This window comes from Bufo gargarizans, chromosome 1 (assembly GCF_014858855.1).
Source record: "Bufo gargarizans isolate SCDJY-AF-19 chromosome 1, ASM1485885v1, whole genome shotgun sequence".
NCBI classification, from domain to species: domain Eukaryota; kingdom Metazoa; phylum Chordata; class Amphibia; order Anura; family Bufonidae; genus Bufo; species Bufo gargarizans.
The window spans coordinates 684,949,868-684,970,276 of NC_058080.1; the positions used below are offsets into that span (position 1 = coordinate 684,949,868).

Consider the following 20,409-nt stretch of genomic DNA (forward strand, 5'->3'; position numbering starts at 1 on the left):
TGCCAGGGGGGAAGGAGACTGATTCTGTTCAAAGCCCACCACTATCAGCGCATATTTGCAACAGCACCAAAAAGGGGAGGCAGCATTGAAGCAGAAAAGTATGAAAAGGGTATTAATTTAAAACAAGTATTAACAGGTTTTTAAGACTTTTGGTATGACAGTGATTTATGGGAGAGATCTCTGAGAGACAGTAGCCCTAAATGATGTCTCAATACACTGTACGCTTAGAGAGTGTCTGGTGCAAGGCAGCTACCCAAACTCATGTGTTGTGCCTGTGATGCTCCACTGGGCTCCCTTGATGTCAACATCCGGTTTGACTTCGCCGCTAGTGTTGAGTGAATCGAAGATAACAAAGTGGAATTCAATGCGGCAGAGAGATCCGGCAAGCAGTTCCGTCGCTGGAACTGCCTGCCGGATCAGGCAAAACGGATGCAAACTGATGGCATTAGTAAGACTGATTAGGATCCTGATCAGTCTTAAAAATGCCCGATCAGTCGAAAAAATGCATTGAAATGCCGGATCCGTCATTCCGGTGTCATCCGGCTAAACAGATCCGGCATTTATTTTTTGTCACCTTTTTTTCAGTCTGCGCATGCTCATAACGGAACGACTGATCCGGCATTCCGGTATTCTGAACGCCGGATCCGGCGCTAATACATCCCTATGGGAAAAAATGCCGGATCCGGCATTCAGGCATGTCTTTAGTTTTTTTCACCGGAGAGAAAACCGTAGCATGCTGCGGTTTTCTCTTTTGCCTGATCAGTCAAAACGACTGAACTGAAGACATCCTGATGCATCCTGAACGGATTACTCTCCATTCAGAATGCATGGGGATAAAACTGATCAGTACTTTTCCGGTATAGAGCCCCTGTGACGGAACTCTATGCCGGAAAAGAAAAAACGCGAGTGTGAAAGTACCCTAATGTCAGGAAAAATTGGATTTGCCACAAAAAAAAGATTCTTGGCGCTTCGTGGTAACGAATAAATTTTTCCTGAAATAGCAGTTAAAACAAACAAACAAAAATAAAAAACATACCGTACTCCATCCATTTGATCTTGGAGAGGCCTTCGCGGCCATCTTGATGGAAGAAAACGTGCCACATCTCACGCGCGGTGAATATGATTCTGAGATACCGCAATCAGTGTTGAACGTGGCATCTGAGGGGTTCAATGAAGAGGGGCTGTTCTCTGTCATTGAGCCCTCTACACACAATGGAAAGTACTTCATAACAAATCCGAATTTGTTTTAGAAGTTCAGTGAAGCAGCTAAATCTAATTTTTGAAAACTTTGCTTATCACTATTTGCCACAGCCAGTCACTGGCCGCAGTGGAGACTGGATCCCCTTGCGTCTTGTGACTACTTGTCATGGGAGAGCTCAGTAGAGCCTCACAAGTCTGGAGAAGGGGGAATGGGGAAGCAGTGGTGGTGGTGGTGAGGTTCCCCCCCCCCCCCCCCCAAATTCTTGCCTAACCCCTTTAATATCAAGCTCATTGTTTTTTTTTATGATCATCAAAATTTGAAAGCTTTCCGCAGAGTTCCCCTTTAGTCATAAGATTAGACACCAGATCCGTTTGCCGCTTGAGCCAAACAGAAATGTCCCATCATTGTTGATTTTGAAAATTACTGCATCTTGTTGAGTAGGTCTACACTGTATATCTATATGGGGCTGCACTGATGGAAATATCCATGTACAAGGTCCTTACTTTTTCTCTTGGCTCGAAATATCCTGATATGTGTGTCACAAGATGACCAGCTTTTCAAGACAACATGATTTCCCAATATTGTGTCAGGAGTTGTCTATCCTGTATGTGTCTATGTGCAGCCACCCAGCGGTTGTGTTGTGGGGTGTGTCCTGTCAAGGGTTTTGTTAACACGTTGCGATATTGTATTGAATTGGTTTCATGAGAAGCTGGAGTTTCTTGATCAAATTAAGGCAAAAGTATAGGGGTGGTCACATCTGAAATCTGGTCACAGTGGAGCAGTCCACGTAATTATCATTCACTGGACAGTCCCTAATGTAGAACTTACAGGTTTTACATAGAAAAGCAGATGGTACAGTGGAAGTGATCAATATTGCAGCTGGCAGGCTAATTACCTCCTCGCCTTTCTCCACCTAGAGCGAGGTGCATTAGGGATTTTGGTGACATAATGTGGAGATTAGGCAGCTGGAGAGCTGGATGTGGAATATTAATTGCATAAATCTTGTACTTGGGGATTTAAAATGGAACCCTTTAAGATCTAATCTTCATTCATAAATTCATTGATGAACTTTTTTTTTTCAATGAGGGAGTTTTTATGACTTTTTTTGAACCATTGGTTCTTGATATTAACATTGTTAGCTTGATTTGGTACACGTAGCTGTATAGTCCGTTATATTGTACCGCTGTGACTGAGTGGTGGATCTTCAAGAATCCAAAGGCTGAATCACATATATCCGTTCGCATATCCCCCAGACATACAGATGTGTCCTTCTCTACATTTTCCTCCTGTCTCAGCCTATCCTGAGATACATGACTTGGGATGACCCGCTTTATAAGAAAACATGATTTTGTGATATTCTGTCATTGGATGTCTATCCTATACCTGTGTATGAGTGGCCACCCAGTGGTTGTGTTGTGAATTGCAAGATGTCAAGGGTTTTGCTATCAAGTTGCCATACAAATTCAGTGTAAGATGTGCATATGACCAGATGAGCCTATACCTCACTCAGACTCCATATTCCTCAAATATCACAATTGTCACGAACCATCAAGTTATTATTTTCCTTTGTTGTGTTACGGTACTTTGCGGTGTAGATGCCAGGACAGGCACTTAGAATTTAAGCAATTTGGGCCTCTATGAGGAAATGGATGGACAAAATGATACAGACTTCAGGAGTCTTTCTTTGAACGAGTCTAATACTTCTGGTCATCCATCAGAAAACCACCCAAAAATGTGGTAGAAACCAGGCAGAAACTAATATGGCAGATTGGGCAGCTGGTTCATGTTATAAATGCAGTTTTCCAGTGTATAAGCAGAGGTTTACCATGCCTGGTCCTACAGTATGTAAAACCACAAACTCTGTGTTAATTCATCTAAAGAAAAGTCCAGCCCTGCTACATCTGTTTTTACCATATGCACACCCATTTTAATTTAGACGAGTAATTGTTATTCGGATCCTGAGAAAAAGTAATTGGTTTTTGATGTGTAATGTATATGGGAAGGTTCAGTAAGATGGCGCATGTCTAGGAGGAAATGTTAAATGCCCCAAATTTATCACTGACGGTGGCAATTTTTGGTGCAAAATATTGGTGAAAAGTACTCTAAGCCATGAGATGACCTAATAAGGAGGAAAGTGTTTAGCATGTTTATGATACTGTATGCACCATTTTGATAACTTTGGAGCTTACTTTCGCATTAGGAGAATATTGCTCTATGTGTATTCACTGCTCTCCCTGTTTATTTTACAGTTCAAGAGAATGCTCAATCGGGAGCTCACCCATCTATCAGAGATGAGCCGGTCAGGCAACCAGGTTTCAGAATATATTTCAAACACCTTCTTAGGTAAGAAGAGTTTTTGTTTCCTCACCCTGTTAACGTATCTCTTATTGATTCTGCCAATGGACACATAATCCCATGGAGAAGGCATCAAGGCTCCACCTGAAGCACTCCTTTGTTTTCATCTATTTTAAATACATTTTAGAGAGAGAAGTAGAGTTTTTGGTTGTACTTCTTTTATTATTGCATTCTACTAATCTTGACCTAAAAATCATTTCTTAACTTGGTCTTTATAAAAAATGTTCAACAGCTTGTCTTCAACATTTTGCCCAGGTCTGCCAATAGTTTCTTCTTCTTCTCAGTTAATATCAATCTGTAGCCTTTTATGTCTAGTTCACGGACAGCCCATGCTCACTCGTTCCAGGCTACACTCACAAAAATGCCCATTAAAAATGGACTCCCTGTCAGTTTTCATGGCCATTCTGCATCTGTGTGTGCAGCCGTTTTTCATGGCCATTAAAAACAACCATGAAAAACAGATACATTTCTTTTTTTTTTATCCCAGCCCCTGCAGTCTACATAGTGTTTTTCAAAGTGTCCCCAAGCAGTGATAATGTCCCCCATAGTGGCCTCCAGCAGTAATAATTTGCAGGTTTTTTAATGCCAAAAAGAAAAAAATTACTCACCTTATCCACCTGCATGGTCAGAGGTAGTCGCTCCTCTCTTGATGCTGAAGGACCTGCGCTCCCAGCGTGATGACATCACTGTGTGCTTCCAGTGATCATGCTGGGAGCCCATGGTGACATCATCTTGCTGGGAGTACAGGTCCTTCAACATGAAGAAAGGAGGGACACCGCTCTGCACGATCAAGTGGATGAGTTGAGTAATTTTTTAAAAAATTGTGTAGCCGTTAGATGGGTGCACTCCTGTCTAAATGCAGTTACAAACCATCCCATTGATTTCAATGAGGTCCGTCTGGCATGTCCTATTTTTTTGATGGCCTCTAAAAACGCCCATTTTTCACTGTGGTGTGAATGTCCCCTAAGGCACATTCTTATTAGCTTGACCATAATTTAGCTTAAAGAGGACCTTTAATGGGTCCAGACATTATGAAAAAGCAGGTTAAGTAGCTTGAGAAAGACCTGTGTGTCGAAACATTACTGTATTTTTCGGTGTGATTAAACACTAAGTTTGGATTCAAGATCAAGAGTGCCGTAACTTTTTTAAAGTTCTTTCCAGGTTATGTAGGGCATAGAGCAGGGGTCTAAGAGTGCTTACTATTTTTTTCTGGGCGCCGCTCCACTCGCCCGCTGTGCCAGGGAGAAGGTGAGTTTTTTTTTATCCCTGACTGTGATGCTCTAATTTGTGATTGGACTGCGCTACAGCCAGGGAGAAGGAGACGCCCATTGAGAAACAGGGCAGTCTCCTCCTCCCTGTACCGATGCTATTCCTTAGCATACCAGGCGGGAGAATTCAACAGGGGAACAGCGGGCGAACAGAGCGGCGCCCAGAAAAAATAGTAAGCGCTCTTAGATCCCTGCTCTATGCCCTACATATCCTGCTACTTATTTCATAATGTCTGGACCCATGAAAGGTCCTCTTTAAATGAGCACTTAGGAGCTGTCAGAAAACTAGAGATAAGTACTACAGATGGAGCCGCCAGAGTAGCGTTCTGACGAAATGAAGACTGTAGAAGGCAAACTATTGAACATTTTTAATAAAGACCAATTCAAGAGCTGATTTTTAACCCAAAATAAGTTGATTGCAATATTAAAAAATGAAAGGTGTCCATATCATTGAATTCTACCATGGGAGGTGACATCGAGGCTTTACTTGCTTAGCGTATGTCATCCAATTACATAAGGGCGACCTATGTCTCATGATGACGAGTTGGTTTTACTGAGGCACGCATTTGTTTTTGTCTTTTTCTGCTAATTGAAGTCCCTGTAATTCCCTATGCATTGATGTGTTTGTGGGTTGCTGTGCAGAGCATTATATCCAGGACACTGTGCGTCAGCATCACAAATTAACCTCTTCACCTCTGAAATAGACTTTGGTGTCTTCTATGCTGTTAGCAACACGAGGCAGCAGTAAAAGAGACACGGCTTCCGCTATCCGTGTGATCTCATTGGAAAATGTGTGAAGAGCGTAATAGATGTTAAAAAGCATTCATTTCTATAATGTCTGTATATTTGCAGTCTTTTTTTCTAGGAGAACACTCTTGCATTGCATGCTGGGTAATGTTTTAGGCAGGTAATAGTGCAGTGAAGCGTTAGCATTCTCCTGCCGCAGGAGGGAGGTTTGATAAATATGACACTGTCAGCATCAGAGCAGAGAAAACACCCTGCGTCCAAACAGCCGCATGGGAGGGGGAGCCCTGGAATCCCCCTGTAATGCATAAACGTCAGCTTGGAAATCCTTCCAGGACGTGACTGCAGCCTTCAAGGAGAATTCAAAGTGATTTGCTCATTTCAGAACTCGGTTATAGGGTGGAAATCAATAATTCATGTGATAGTAGTTTTACATAGGACTGCAGGTTAATCTTCTGCAGTTTTATAAATTAGATGAAGCTCCAAAGTGTATAAAAGCAACTTCAGCTCATCTACATCTCTAGATAGTCTTAATGTTTTGGATGGGATTGCCAATCACGTAAATGTCCATACATTACCAGTGCTGCAGTTTCTTAAAGGGGAGTCCTTAAGGATTCGATTTCTTTGCTTGTGCCACACATTTTTATGGAATATACATTGATGACCTATCCTTACAATAGACCATTGGTGTGAGCATGGGTCCGAACCCCCAGGACACCCTCTGGTCTACACAGTGACTGAATGAAGGTGAATGGTGCTGAACTTCAGTAGCAAGCACAACTGCCCTTTTGAATGAGCCACAGCCATTGACACGGCCAAGCCCCCACGGTGACACATTGAGGGTCTATCCAAAGAATAGGCAATTGGTGTATATTCCTAGAAAACCCCTGTGATCAACTGCTCTCTTCCTTCAGCGCTGTGCTTGACCTGACAGAAAAGGGGCATAGTGGCTCAGTGGTTACAACTGGAGTCCTGGGTTCCAATCTGACCAAGGGCAATATCTGCATGGAGCTTCTATGTTCTCCCTGTGTTTGTATGGGTTTCATCCGGGTACTACAGTTTCCTCCTACTCTTCAAAGATATGCTGAATTTAGATTTTGAGTCTGACTGGGGAACAGTGAATATTGACATTGTTGGCACTATAAAAGGAAGATAAATAATACAAATCCTCTTTTTCTGCTGACCCCTCAGCATGGCTGGACCGCAGTATGAATAATACTTACCTGGTCCCTGCTGCTGGGTTCCACCACTTTCGCTCCCACAGCTCTACGGTCTCCCCACGTCATTGTCTGGTTTCACAGGGGTCACCTGGCCATTGCAGCCAGTAACTGGCCACAGCCGTGACATGTCACCCCTACATCATGTAATCAGGTCACTTGACACATGGGTGACACGTCACTGCTGAGTCTAGATAACCTGCATCAAAACAGATGTTGACACGGGGAGAAACAGAAGCTGCTGGGGTGTCGGAGGAGTGAAGTAGCTGGGACCTAGCTTACCTGGTACCAGGTAAGTAAGATTTTCCACTGTGGGTCCAGCCGCGATGGGGGATCTGCAGAAAAAGTCCCCAGGGGTAAATAAGTATGTTTTGGCGAAACCACACTGCTGATATAATGTAGGGAAACATTTCTCCTTACCACTGTGAAAGAAGATTGTGTTCTCCTAGCCCAGGTAGAAGATCCACACACCTATGAGAAATTTGAGTTCATAACCTGCAAGCTGTCGAGCAAAAAAAAATATATGGCGGCCTCTCCACTATTTAATAATGAGAACGTCATGTCCTAGCATACACTGGTGACTTCAGAATGAAACGGTTCTGTCAATGAGGGAACGGCCTGATTGAGAAGCATTGTGTTTATGTGAATGAATCTGATGTGGCTTTGTTTGATTCAAGCTCGGCTTTCATCTTGCCTGCGCAGGATGTATAACTAATGGTGTCTTTCTGCCTGGCTGAATCATTTTTGTTGAGGGGGGGGGGGGGGGGCACTAGGGAATCCCATGGAGTGTAACAGCAGATGTGAGCTCTTGCAGACATGTTTTTGCTTCTGCATGACTTGACCTGACACTTGTATTTAGGATTTTCCCTTTTGATCTGTCTGAACTGTGTGCATCTGCCTGAAATGATAAATATCAAAGCTTGCCCCTCACTGAATTATATTAAAATTATTTCAGTAGGGTCTATAGGCTTCTCCTATTGTGCCTATTTTTGCAGCACAGGATGATGTTCATGCACTGTACCTTCTGTATCCTTCCATTATAGTATAATTTGCTGCCGATAAAGTAGAGATTCCAGAGACAATCAGCTTGATTGCATCATGCTGTTTAAACTAGGAGTTCAGGTCTAAATAGAAACTGGAGAAAAGAAGGAACATTTACCAGATTGCATTATAAGATTCAAGCAAACAATGGCAACCCTGCCAACCATTAAAAACAGCATTGAGAAAAGCCTCTTCTGGTTCATACTTGCTTATTTTGATATTCGTGCACAAGGATCTACACAGGACGTTGGTCCAGGTATATATGAGTAATCTATTTGTAGCCACTCTCCTATCTGGCTAATAGATCTTGAAAATCATTGTTTCTCAAACTGTGAGGTGTCCAATAGTTGTTGGTGAGGTCCCTCTGGGACGGCCATTTTTGCAGAAGTAATCAAGCACAGGCCTTTTGATGGCTGTAGCAATCTCTGGTTTGGCAACATAATTCACGGCTCAGGAGAAAAATTAATAAGAAGTTGAGTAAGATATCTAATTTTGACATGGACTTTGACCACGGGTGATAATGTCCAGACATCGCCAATTACTGACTGGTGTTACATGAGCAGAAAAAAGGTTTGAGAAGCCCTTGTGAACATGAGCTTAGACATCACAATTTACTGACTGGTGAGGTCTCAGAAGAAAAAAGGTTTGGGAAATCCTGAAGAACATGAGATTAGACATCACAATTTACTGACTGGTGAAGCCTCAGTAGAAAAAAGGTTTGAGAAGCCCTGGTGAACATGAGCTTTAGATATCACCATTTACTGACTGGTGAGGCCTCGGCAGAACAAGGGTTTGAGAAAGCTTGGTGAACTCAAGGAAACCTACTTTCCTAACTCAGATAATCAGTTTTCTAATCCAGATAAACCCTTTAAGGCTGGTTTATTATCACCTCTTTCCAGCATAGTTTTGTGTATCTACTGCAAATTGTGAATTAGAAAAGGAACATTAATAGTACATGTTTTTATGTAGATAAACAGCATGAAGTGGAGATGCCAACGCAGGCCCAGAAAGAAAAGGAAAAGGAAAAGAAAAAGAGGCCCATGTCACAGATTAGCGGGGTGAAGAAATTAATGCACAGCTCTAGCCTGACTAATTCAAGTATTCCAAGGTTTGGAGTAAAAAGCGAAGATGAAGACTCTCTAGCCAAGGTGAGATATTGCATTTTAATGTAACCTAATCAATTTGAATACAAATATCCCCAATATATACAAGCCCCGATAACAAGAAATACCTGGTAGCTGCCTTTACACACTATATGGTTGCCAGCCGGGTAGGAATGGCTCACTAGAGAATCAATCAATAGTGGTGATAACTCTAACTTTATAGCAGATCATTTGATCTTTTTCTTATGGGTTTCACCAGTGGACTATTAGATCTTATTGAGAATTTCCTCTGGTGGTCCAAAGACAAAACTGGTTAACGGTGAACTTTCTCGGTCAAATCTTCCTAGATATTTAGGGATGGGAGTAGGTATATATTTATATATAGTATATAAATTTATATAAGTATATAATTAGACAGATGTGCCTTTCTGAAAAACTGGCTCAATGGGAACTTGAAAAAGGACCTGTCAAGTTCTCCAGCAATTTCAGATCATGTTACCTGGTTGTGGCCACCAGTTCTGATGGTGTTTCTGTTTTTCTTTCCACCCCTTCTCCAGATATAAATCTAAATATTGTATGTACCAAGTTATAACTTCCATTTAGAGATGAGTGAATTTCTTGAAATTTGTTCCTTCTTCTATTCTATTGATTCGTCTATCCCATCACATTTGGTCTGAATAAATTTCACACAAACTGAAATCTCCCCTTTTGCACTGAAAAGTCATATAGGACACTCTGAGGTCTCATAGGACTGTATCCATCCCATGTCAAGCTCCTTAACTCCAAGACAGTATTAGTAATGTGAAAGTCACATATATGAATGGCTATGGCTTCTTTCACAATTGCGTTGGTAATCTGACCGGCTAATCCTTTAGTCTGTTTTAGCCGGACAAAAAACTGCTGCATACACTGGTATTTTCTGGCATCTGTATTTGACTGGTACACAGTTGTGTCCAGAAATGCCAGATATGGTGATCTCAGGTAGCCTGATCCTCTGTCAGGCTACTGGATTACCAGCACGATTGTGAATGAATCCTGTGAATAAACGGATCAGAGCCAGTGGTAACAAGCAACCTCTTTAATAACATACTGCACTGTAGGATAAAAAAAAAAAAATTCAGATGTGTTGGAAATCAAAGTTTTTAGGAAACAAATTTGGTCCATATAGAATCTATTTGCCCATCTCTACTTCCTTTCCATTGACCAGTAATCTGCAAATTTTCCATATCCATCCTCTCTTAGGCCTCATGTACACGATTGTATGTATTTTGCGGTCCTCAAAAACGGATCCGCAAAAAAATACCGATGACGTCCGTGTACATTCCGTATTTTGCGGAACGGAACAGCTGGCCCCTAATAGAACAGTACTATCCTTGTCCGCAATGTGGACAATAATAGGACATGTTCTATTTTTTGGCGGAATGGAAATACGGACGTACGGAAATGGAATGCATACGGAGTACCTTCCATTTTTTTTGCGGACCCATTGAAAGGAATGGTTCCGCATACTGTCGGCGGAAAAAAAAACACGAATGGACACTGAAAGAAAATACGTTCGTGTGCATGAGGCCTTAGAGAAATATCTAGACTTTCCTCACCGCTCTTAATTTAAAGAGTGCTTTATTTATTTTTTTGCCGTGCATCTTAATAGCTATTTTTATTCATTTTTTATATTTTTGGCAGTAAAACACTCTTTAAATGCATCGTGGTAATTAATTCATGACATCCTCCTACTCACCATGTGTTCTTTGAACTGTCAGCAATGATGGCACTAACAGAATGTTCCAGGCAGTGTATACCAAATCTCTAGCTGAGAGGAACTGAGAACTGAATCTTGTGACCAATCCAAAAATGATAATCACTCAGTTTTTTTTATTTTATTTTATTTCTGTTAGGAACTTGATGATGTGAACAAATGGGGCCTTAACATTTTTAAAGTAGCTGAATATTCTGGAAACCGACCTCTTACAGTCGTTATACATACAATATTTCAGGTATTGCTTTTTATAGTACTTTCTTGAATGTTTTTGAATTTGTACTTTTCTTGTTTTTGTCTATATGCATGTTTAATGTGTATTTTTTTAATTATATCTTATTTATCACTACCAACATAATGCTTTAATCAGTTAAGTTAACATCGGTAGACATGATTTATAAATACACTAAAACAAGTGAGGAGCATAGCCTGAGTGCCCCATGTCTTTATTTTTCTTCCGATTTTTTATAATTAAATATTTGTTCTATATTTTCTTACAGGAACGAGATCTGTTGAAGACCTTTAAAATACCAGTAGACACTTTAGTTACGTACCTAATGACTCTAGAAGATCACTATCATGCGGATGTGGCTTACCATAATAATATACATGCAGCGGATGTTGCTCAATCTACTCATGTGCTGCTATCAACCCCTGCTTTGGAGGTAAAACCTTTGCTAATTAAAAAGGACCTTTCACCTGGAAAAACATTGTGAACTAAGTATCCTGACATATACAGCGGCGCCCAGGGATCTCACTGCACTTACTATTATCCCTGGGCGCCGCTCCGTTTTCCCGTTAAGTCCTCCGGTATCTTCGCTCAGTAAGTTATAGTAGGCGGAGACTTAGGACTCTAGGTTATAGTAGGCAGAGTCTGCCTTTGTTCTGCTGGGCGTCTCCTCCTCCTAGGCTGTAGCGCTGGCCAATCGCAGCGCACAGCTCACAGCCTGGAAGAAAAAAACTCCCAGGCTGTGAGCTGTGCGCTGCGATTGGCCAGCGCTACAGCCTAGGAGGAGGAGACGCCCAGGAGAACAAGGGCCTACTCCGCCTACTATAACCTAGAGTCCTAAGTCTCCGCCTACTATAACTTACTGAGCGAAGATACCGGAGGACATAACGGGAGAATGGAGCGGCGCCCAGGGATAATAGTAAGTGCAGTGAGATCCCTGGGTGCCGCTGTATATGTCAGGATACTTAGTTCACAATGTTTTTCCAGGTGAAAGGTTCTCTTTAAATAAAATAAAAAAATCATACCTAAACAATGTATCAGTGTAAAAGTAATCTAATGTCCACTGTTAGAAATCATGCTATTTTAGGTCTGTGCTGATTAAGTTGATAATATATCTTTATTGTGGTTGGATCTCCATTCGTCTGATACAGAGTCCTCCTCACGTTTTTTCCGCACAAATTCCGGTGTGGAGAAACCGCTGCGTATTACAGTACCAGCAAAGTGTGTGAGGTTACACTTTGCGTTTTTTTTTTTTCGTGTGGAAATTGACCAACTGTGTGGATTTCATATTAATCAGCGTGTAAATTATGTTTGCAGTTTTAATTGTGGAGTTCACCTTGATATTGGGGATTTTGGTGTGGATATTTAGCAAAAATGCACATGAAAGCGCAGTATGCGCCAGTGCTACAAGGGAGAGGTGACCAATGAGACTCACTGGCCCCGTCCTCCGCTGCCTCCTGACCATGACGGGCAAGTTTCCTATACATAACAGGAGTCAGGGGAGGGTGGAACCAGGGTCTCATCGGACTCATCTTCCTTGCAATGCTGGCCCGTGCTGCAGTGTTCAGCATGTCAGTACTCTGATACTTCTGATACTCTAATACTTTTAGACTGCTTAAATCAGGAGGGCAGCATAGTACAAGTGACCTGATCCTTTTAGTATATACTGTTTTGATGTGAGCCGCACCTCTGTCCCCTGCTGCATCTAGGCAGGAATGGAGAGGGGGCCAAGCATGTGTGCGGCTCTCTCCATTTGCTTCTATTAAATCCCTGGAAACGGGCGAACAAGCGGTCTCTGCCAACTGCCATTAAATAAATGCACTCTTGGGTTTCAGAGGCCACTCAGCGGGACAAGGGTTGAGGGACGTTCGCTCTGTAGATATCTCCTGCATATGCCATAAATGTTTAAGGTGTGAATACCCCGTAACTTCAGTGTATAAACAGTATGAAGCACGCAGACGGATTTAGATCCTTTGTCTCTTCAGGGTTTCAGAACTTTGTATCAGTGTCTTTAAGAGCGATCATTCATTATAAAGGGGTTTTCCCGCCATAGGAACTTGTGATCCACCACAGGGTAGGTGTTGTGTCTTATGGCTGGGGTTCCATTGATGGGCCTTCAACTAAACACAAGAATGCAAGTCTCAAGTTCCCTGTCTGAGTGGAGCAGTGGTTACGAGGGCGCACTACCACCCCAATCACTGTCCAATGGCGTTTCTCTGTCAGTCCAATAGAGAGTGAAAGGAGCAATAGTATGGACTTATGTGGTCACCACCCTATGTACGAGGGAGTTCTGTTCTTGTGATCGACCTCCAGCGATCAGACGCTTAACCTGTGGATAGATGATTCCTTGCTATGGTCAGACAACCATGTTTTGACCAGCTTTGCACACGGAAAACATTATTAGCCTGGAAGAGTCATGTGTTATAATTCACTTCCCCTACCATCTGTTCAGTCAGTATATCGCCTGTTTACTCTACTTACGCTATTGATGAGAAGCATCAATTTATTGATTTCTATGTTCTTTTTGTTATTTTAGGCTGTTTTCACAGATCTGGAAATTCTTGCTGCGATCTTTGCAAGTGCAATACATGATGTTGATCACCCTGGTGTTTCCAACCAGTTTCTAATCAACACAAGTAAGTGATTGTGTGTTTTTTTTTTTTTTATTGTTCTTGGCGACTATGAAAAATGTGAAAAACAATCAATGTGGTAAAAGAAAAAAACAAACATATTTCCTCTGCGTCTTATTCCATGGCGCACTTTATGTCTTTGTAAACAAGGCTAAACAGCAGATGTCTCTACCATATGCAGGATACTAATAATTTGTATGTAATAGTATTGGACAGTGTCATGGGCAGCGGACAATGTGAGATGTCCCCTTCATCTATTGGTGGATCTTGTTATCGATCACCTTTCATTGTAATCCTGCTCCTCGTATTAACCTTAGTGTATCCAGTGTAAGCTGAAAAGTGATTTCCTCAAAACATGAAGTCTTAGGCTGAGTTCACGTCACGTTTTTCCTATCCATTTAAACGTATACAAAAAACGTATACGGATGCCTCAGACTGATGCCATACAGTGGCATCCGTTCACCATAGAGTTCTATTGCAAAAAAAAAAAAAGTATCCTTTTTTTACCATTGTAAAAAGGAGTATATATATTATTTTTTTTACCGGACTCTGCAAGATACTAGAACGTGGTGTGCTGCGTTTTTGTATCCTTTTTTTGTACAGTATACATCAAACAGAGGCATGAAACATGATGTGAACCTACCCATAGCCCTTTATGAATGCTTAGTGTGAAAATTGCAATATTTCAGGACTGAGTTTTCATATAGATCATGATATGTAGGGAATTTTTTAAAAATATATATTTAAAGGGGCTGTGACATATAGCTAGGATATGGCACAGAGAGAGTTACACTATTATACTAAGTAGGTTCCCATCCAGAAAGAAGTCACCTTGCTATGGTGGATGGGCAGAAATGATTTTGATAATGCAGTGTATATCTGCAAAGTACCTCGTATTCATTTCATATGGTGAATATAGCACTAGTGGAAGGGAAGGGAGAGCAGCCGCGCATGCGTGGCCAGCCTCCAATTACTTTTATGGGAGTTCCAAAAATATCTGAGTGCTGGATCGGCTATTTCTAGCAGTCTCATAACAGCAAATGGAGGGTTGGACACTCCTGCGCGGCTTGCTATCCAATCACTGACATGAGATTTCAGAAAATGGCCAAGTGTTCTTGCTTGACTAAGTCCCATAATCTGAGTCCCATAGCAGTGAATGGAGGAGACACCTTGCATGCAAGATGTGCTCTCTTTCACTTCGGGGACCCCGTTTTGGAGATAGGAGCAGGTCCCAGAGGCGGGACCCGCATCTAGCTAACATTTGTGGTATATCCTAGCGATTTGCTATAAATGTTGAGATGGGACAACCCCTTGAACATAAAAGCTTGATTGGAACAGGTCCGTTTCTGAAAACTGATTCCATTTAATATTTGGCCTTTATTTCCTCATTACCTGCTGAGCTCTGGGCTAGGATGTGGTGCTCCTGGAGGCTGAAGAGGTTGCTTGACCTCAAAACCAGTTTCTGTTAGGGCCTTGTGTTTAACATAAAGAGAAAAAGGCACTCGCCTGTTCCCTGCTGCGCCATTCCAGCGCCGAGGCTCCTGTCCTTGCTCTTTCCAGTCCGCAGCAAACTGGAAGCGTAACTTCCTATCCATTCACTATCCTCAGAGGAGACAGCACTTGACCACTGAGCCTCTCTGGAACAAGTCGCTGTTGGAGCAGGTTTGGGAGCCTCGCCATTGGAGCTGCGCAGTGCTGAATGCCTTTTTACTTTATGCTAAACGCTTTCTCTGTCCTAACTAAACTTGGTTTTTGGAGTCAGACAGTCCCTTTAAGAATGGATGGAATAGAATGTTTGTGGCATTTTGTATTCCTTGTACCTAAATATAATTGGATTTCGGCTGCGTGCCTGGTAACCAGAGGGATACCCTAGAGTGCACAAATCAATGTGATGAGTCATCTAGCAAACAAGTGAAGAGAATGTCAGAGTGGCGTGCTGTATTCTAGTATATCGTGTATTGTGTTCACATCTTTAGCCTCGGCACATCAGGTTAGGTTTGTTATGCTGTGTACCGTACTTTTGTACAGGATACATTTAATCTAATTTCATATAACACTGGGGTAAAGCGCTGCACAACCTAAATATTCATATTTCTGTGCTTTTCTCTCTATTCCATTTGCATTGTTTATATATCTGTAATCATAGTGTTATATCTTTTATTCTTTTTATTTTGTCTTTATTTTATATTAGTTACATTATTTATTATAGCTTTTCCATCTGAAAAAAAAATTTGCATTTTAACTATGTTCAACAATTTGGCTTTACGTTATTTTATTAGTATTGTGTACTTAATTACCATATTTTGGTTCTAATGTTAAAATAATATAGTACAAATTAGAATCTTAAAATGTTGATATAATTTTAATTACTAAATCAGCGTTAGTTTTAAGATGAATTCAATTTTTTTATTGATGGGCTCACGCCAGGTTTCAATAAGTGGCCGTGGCGTGAATGGGAAAGGGGATGGGTGGCAGTTCGGTCTCATTTGCCATTTTCTACGCCTGTTTCAGGTGTATAAAAAGGACTATATGTAAGATAGCTAGTAAGCTGTCTTACACTTAGAACTGGCGCTGGATGCGCCGAAGTTATGAAGAGGCTGGCGCTTCTTCATAACTTCAGTGGATCCACCGCCGGCTATAGGGATTAATGACGACTGACTAGTCTTAATAAATTAACCCCTATGTCCATAAAATATGGACCCATTGATTTATCATACCTTCACTGGCTTCAAAAGGTCGCAAAATGGGGCTTTTGAGACTTTTTGGGCTCAATTGTGCAAAGAAATTGCGGCTTTTTGCATTTTTATACCGATCCAGTTTTGAAATATGGGTGGGGAAGTGGACGTGGCTAGCTATGTTAATGAGCTTCACTCCAGATTTATCACTGAGGCTTTTTAAGAGTTGCAAATAAGTCGCAGTCTCTCTCCAGTAGGAGGGTAGAGTAATAAAGCTGGAGTAGCTTTTCTATACAAAAGAGTCAGGTTTAATGATCAGACAAATTTATCAACAACATCCGGCAATTGGTAAATGTGGCATAAAGTACGCAGACAGATTAAAGCAAAAAGCGACTTCCAATATTCCCGTCATCATAAATTCCCGCCTAGGTCTGCAAATAAAATGCAGACTGCACATGGAAGGCATTTGTATTTTGTGGATCGACGATTTGCGGATACGGTTGTGCGCACGGTGCCTAAAGAGAATATGCCTGTGCTGTAATACTACATACAACCTGTAGAGATGTGGGGCGCTGTTTTTGGCAGAAAGCAGCCATGTTTTTTTTTTTACATCTGCATTCTGTCTCCAGAGAAATCAATACAATGCATTTCATAGCGCAATGACAAACTTTAGATATTTTACCATGTTGAGGGTTTATTTATTATATTAGATATCTGTTTTTTGCCTTTTTAATGATTATTTAATCAGTTTATTTAATCAGTTTTATCCTAATGCATTCTGAATAGAGAGAAATCCGTTCAGGATGCATCAGGATGTCTTCAGTTCCGGAACGTAACGTTTTTTTGGCCGGAGAAAATACCGCAGCATGCTGCGCCTTTTGCTCCGGCCAAAAATCCTGAAGACTTGTCGCAAGGCCGGATCCGGAATGAATGCCCATTGAAAGGCATTGATCCGGATCCGGCCTTAAGCTAAACATCGTTTCGGCGCATTGCCGGATACGACGTTTAGCTTTTTCTGAATGGTTACCATGGCTGCCGGGACGCTAAAGTCCTGGCAGCCATGGTAAAGTGTAGTGGGGAGCGGGGGAGCAGTATACTTACCGTCTGTGCGGCTCCCGGGGCACTCCAGAGTGACGTCAGGGCGCCCCACGCGCATTGATGACGTGATCACATGGCACGTCATCTATGCGCATGGGGCGCTCTGACGTCACCCGGGAGCCGCGCGGACTGTAAGTATACCGCTCCCCCGCTCCCCGCTCCTACTATGGCAACCAGGACTTTAATAGCGTCCTGGGTGCCATAGTAACACTGAAAGCATTTTGAAGACGGATCCGTCTTCAAATGCTTTCAGTACACTTGCGTTATTCCGGATCCGGCGTGTAATTCCGGCAAGTGGCGTACACGCCGGATCCGGACAACGCAAGTGTGAAAGAGGCCTTAGAAATAGCTCTTTGTCCTGTGATGGATTGCTAAGCCCTACTGATGTGGAGAGCATAGTCACCTCAGTCCCTGGCCGTCAGTCATTCTGTGCCATAGAGGTCGGGCACTGTCAGGGGTCACTATTTCTGTACGAGGGGCTAAGGCCGTCAGCGTGTCTGGACCAGTGTGATTAAAGCTTCTGCTCCTTGATTAATTTAGGGTAATAAACACGTGACACAAGAGCTATCATTTATCACGTTAGATCTGTCCTTATTTATATATGGATTCACGCTGTTTCTTTGCAATTGAAGCAATCAGGCAATCATATCCTATAATTAACATAGACAAGTTTGAACCATCTTTTTATTTTTTATTTTTTCTCTCGTCCCCTGTGTTGCGTCTGTTAACAACGATCCTTGATTTCCTTCCAGACTCAGAATTAGCCTTGATGTACAATGACTCATCGGTTCTGGAGAACCACCATTTAGCTGTGGGATTCAAGCTGCTACAAGAAGAGAACTGTGACATTTTCCAGAACTTGACCAAAAAGCAGAGACAATCAATACGGAAAATGGTCATTGACATAGTGAGTACAGAATGTCGTCAAATGTCGCGTTCAGATTCTGTTCATTTTCTTACTCCGGCCAGGTAGAGGACCTTGTCAGCTTCACATAAACACTGTAGCTGTTGTCCGCCCCGTACACAGAGCAAAGAAAGGGGAGACCAGTACACCTTGCTTCACTGAGCATGCGCAGGACGCCCCCGGGGCTGCCTGTGGGGTGTCAGTCAAGGCACGAGAGGCATGGGACTGCAGGACTCTTCACCTGAACAGTATTGCCCAGTTGACTCTTGAGGCGTGATTAGAGTAGCATACATTGCATCCACTTTAAAGTAGGAAAATCGGGTGCAAATTCCCTTTAAATGCAGGTGTTTGTAGTTTGTGCAGTTGGTTTATTGGTGTTACTATAGGGTACTGCTTTAATGCTCATGCAAAACCTGGGCACTCTGTGTGCAGCCATATGATACCGCCACTCTCCCCTAGAGGCCGTACATTTAGTGCAGAATATTCGAAACACTGCATGCCATAGGATAGGTCATCGTTATCTTATCCCGGGACCCCCGCTGATCAGCTGCTTGAGAAGTTGCCGACGCTCACAGTAGCGCCGCAGTCTTCTCGCTGCTTTCCCTAGGCCAGTGACGTCACGTTCATTGGTCACATGACCTAGGTGCAGCTCAGCCCCAGAAGGAACAATGTACAGCGCTGTGCTTGGTGGGCTGAGAAAAGACCGCAGCGCTACTGTGAACATAGGTACCTTCTCATACAGCTAACCGGCGGTTGCCCCTGGTGTCGGACCCCCACCGATAAGATGGTGCCCTATCCAGAGGTATCCTATCTATCTCTGAAAACCTCTTTAAGGATTTATCGTCTGGTTTCACACATTATGTTACAGGACCGTTAGGCTAGTAATAGGCGGGGCTCTGACAACCTTCCGATCTTTGCCATAAATAGTTGTCAAAAATATTACTGCTTCAATTAAAGTATACAGTATGGGCAAAATAGGAATAGGGGAATGATATGTTCCCTCTCTCTGTGCTGTCCCCGCAGTCTAGATTAGTTTATGTCAGTGTTTCACACCGGCTGGTTTGGAATTAGTCTCAGCTTGCCTGTTCCATTCTAGGATGTCGAGCCGCAGTGGCCTGACCCTCTGAGGTATCTGCGTCGGTTTTCCAGTACATTTTACATTCTCACTCTTTCCCTTAGTAACTAAAATAGTCTTCGTCTTGAAGAAAGGTGTGACCGGCGGGATATTTTCTTCTTTCTTCACAAGAACATTTCTTCCCTTCTGGCTGCTTTTAGAAATAAGGCTGCAGGATTCACATAGCATTCACAAATTAACCCTCCGTCTGCAGATGTCTTATTGACAATACCTGTCGCCGATCAGCACGGCCCACTCCTGGTTTAATAGGACAGATGGATGGATAGAGAGAGATAGATATGAGCTGTGTAGAGAGAGATCGATATTAGGGAGATAAATAGATACTGTAGATAGATAATATAGATAGATAGACAGATAGATGTGAGATAGATACAGAGTACACCATGGGTGTCAAACATGCGGCCCGCGGGCCGCATGCGGCCCGCAATGAATATTTTTGCGGCCCGGCAAGTATTTCTGAACATGAGCGCGCTGCTATCGGCGCGCTCATGTTCTCTCAGCAGCACGGGGAGAAGGAAGCTGTCCTCCCTCCCCCTGTGCTGCTGCCGCTGCCACCAATGAGAAGAGAGGGGGGGGAGGAGGGGCGGGCGCACTGCGCCACCAATGAGAATAGAGGGGGGAGGAGGGGCGGGCGCACTGCGCCACCAATGAGAATAGGGGGGGGGGGCGCACTGCGCCACCAATGATTGGACTATTTCCATACAGAGCGGCGCCCAGCACTCACCATTAGTCCTGGGTGCCGCTCCGTTCGCCCGCAGTGCCCCATTACTGTCTCCTCTCCTGCTCCACATGCTGCTTACTATCGGAGCGATGGGAGGAGACATCAGCTTCACTAGTGGGCGTTCCTTCTCCCTGCGCTGCGATTGGACAGCGCTACAGCCAGGAAGAAGGAACGCCCACTAGTGAAGCTGATGTCTCCTCCCATCGCTCCGATAGTAATCAGCAGCATGTGGAGCAGGAGAGGAGACAGTAATGGAGCACTGCAGTCGAACGAGCGGCGCCCAGGACTAATGGTGAGTGCTGAGACATCGCTGGGCGCCGCTCTGTGTGGCC

At 42.9% G+C, this 20,409-nt stretch overlaps 1 protein-coding gene across 8 annotated transcripts in view; it reads left to right on the plus strand.

The window, feature by feature from the left end:
- PDE4D (phosphodiesterase 4D) overlaps positions 1-20,409 on the plus strand; it is a 1,010,209-nt gene that overhangs the window by 980,363 nt on the left and 9,437 nt on the right. For 7 of the 8 annotated variants that reach the window (XM_044276170.1, XM_044276166.1, XM_044276169.1 and 4 more), the window contains 6 exons: positions 3,451-3,544; positions 8,796-8,974; positions 10,825-10,923; positions 11,186-11,350; positions 13,451-13,550; positions 18,070-18,224. In XM_044276170.1, coding sequence (XP_044132105.1) covers positions 3,451-3,544; positions 8,796-8,974; positions 10,825-10,923; positions 11,186-11,350; positions 13,451-13,550; positions 18,070-18,224 — 792 coding nt within the window. Of the gene's footprint in view, positions 1-3,450; positions 3,545-8,795; positions 8,975-10,824; positions 10,924-11,185; positions 11,351-13,450; positions 13,551-18,069; positions 18,225-20,409 lie in introns of those variants that run through there. The other variant, XM_044276174.1, reaches the window with a different exon arrangement.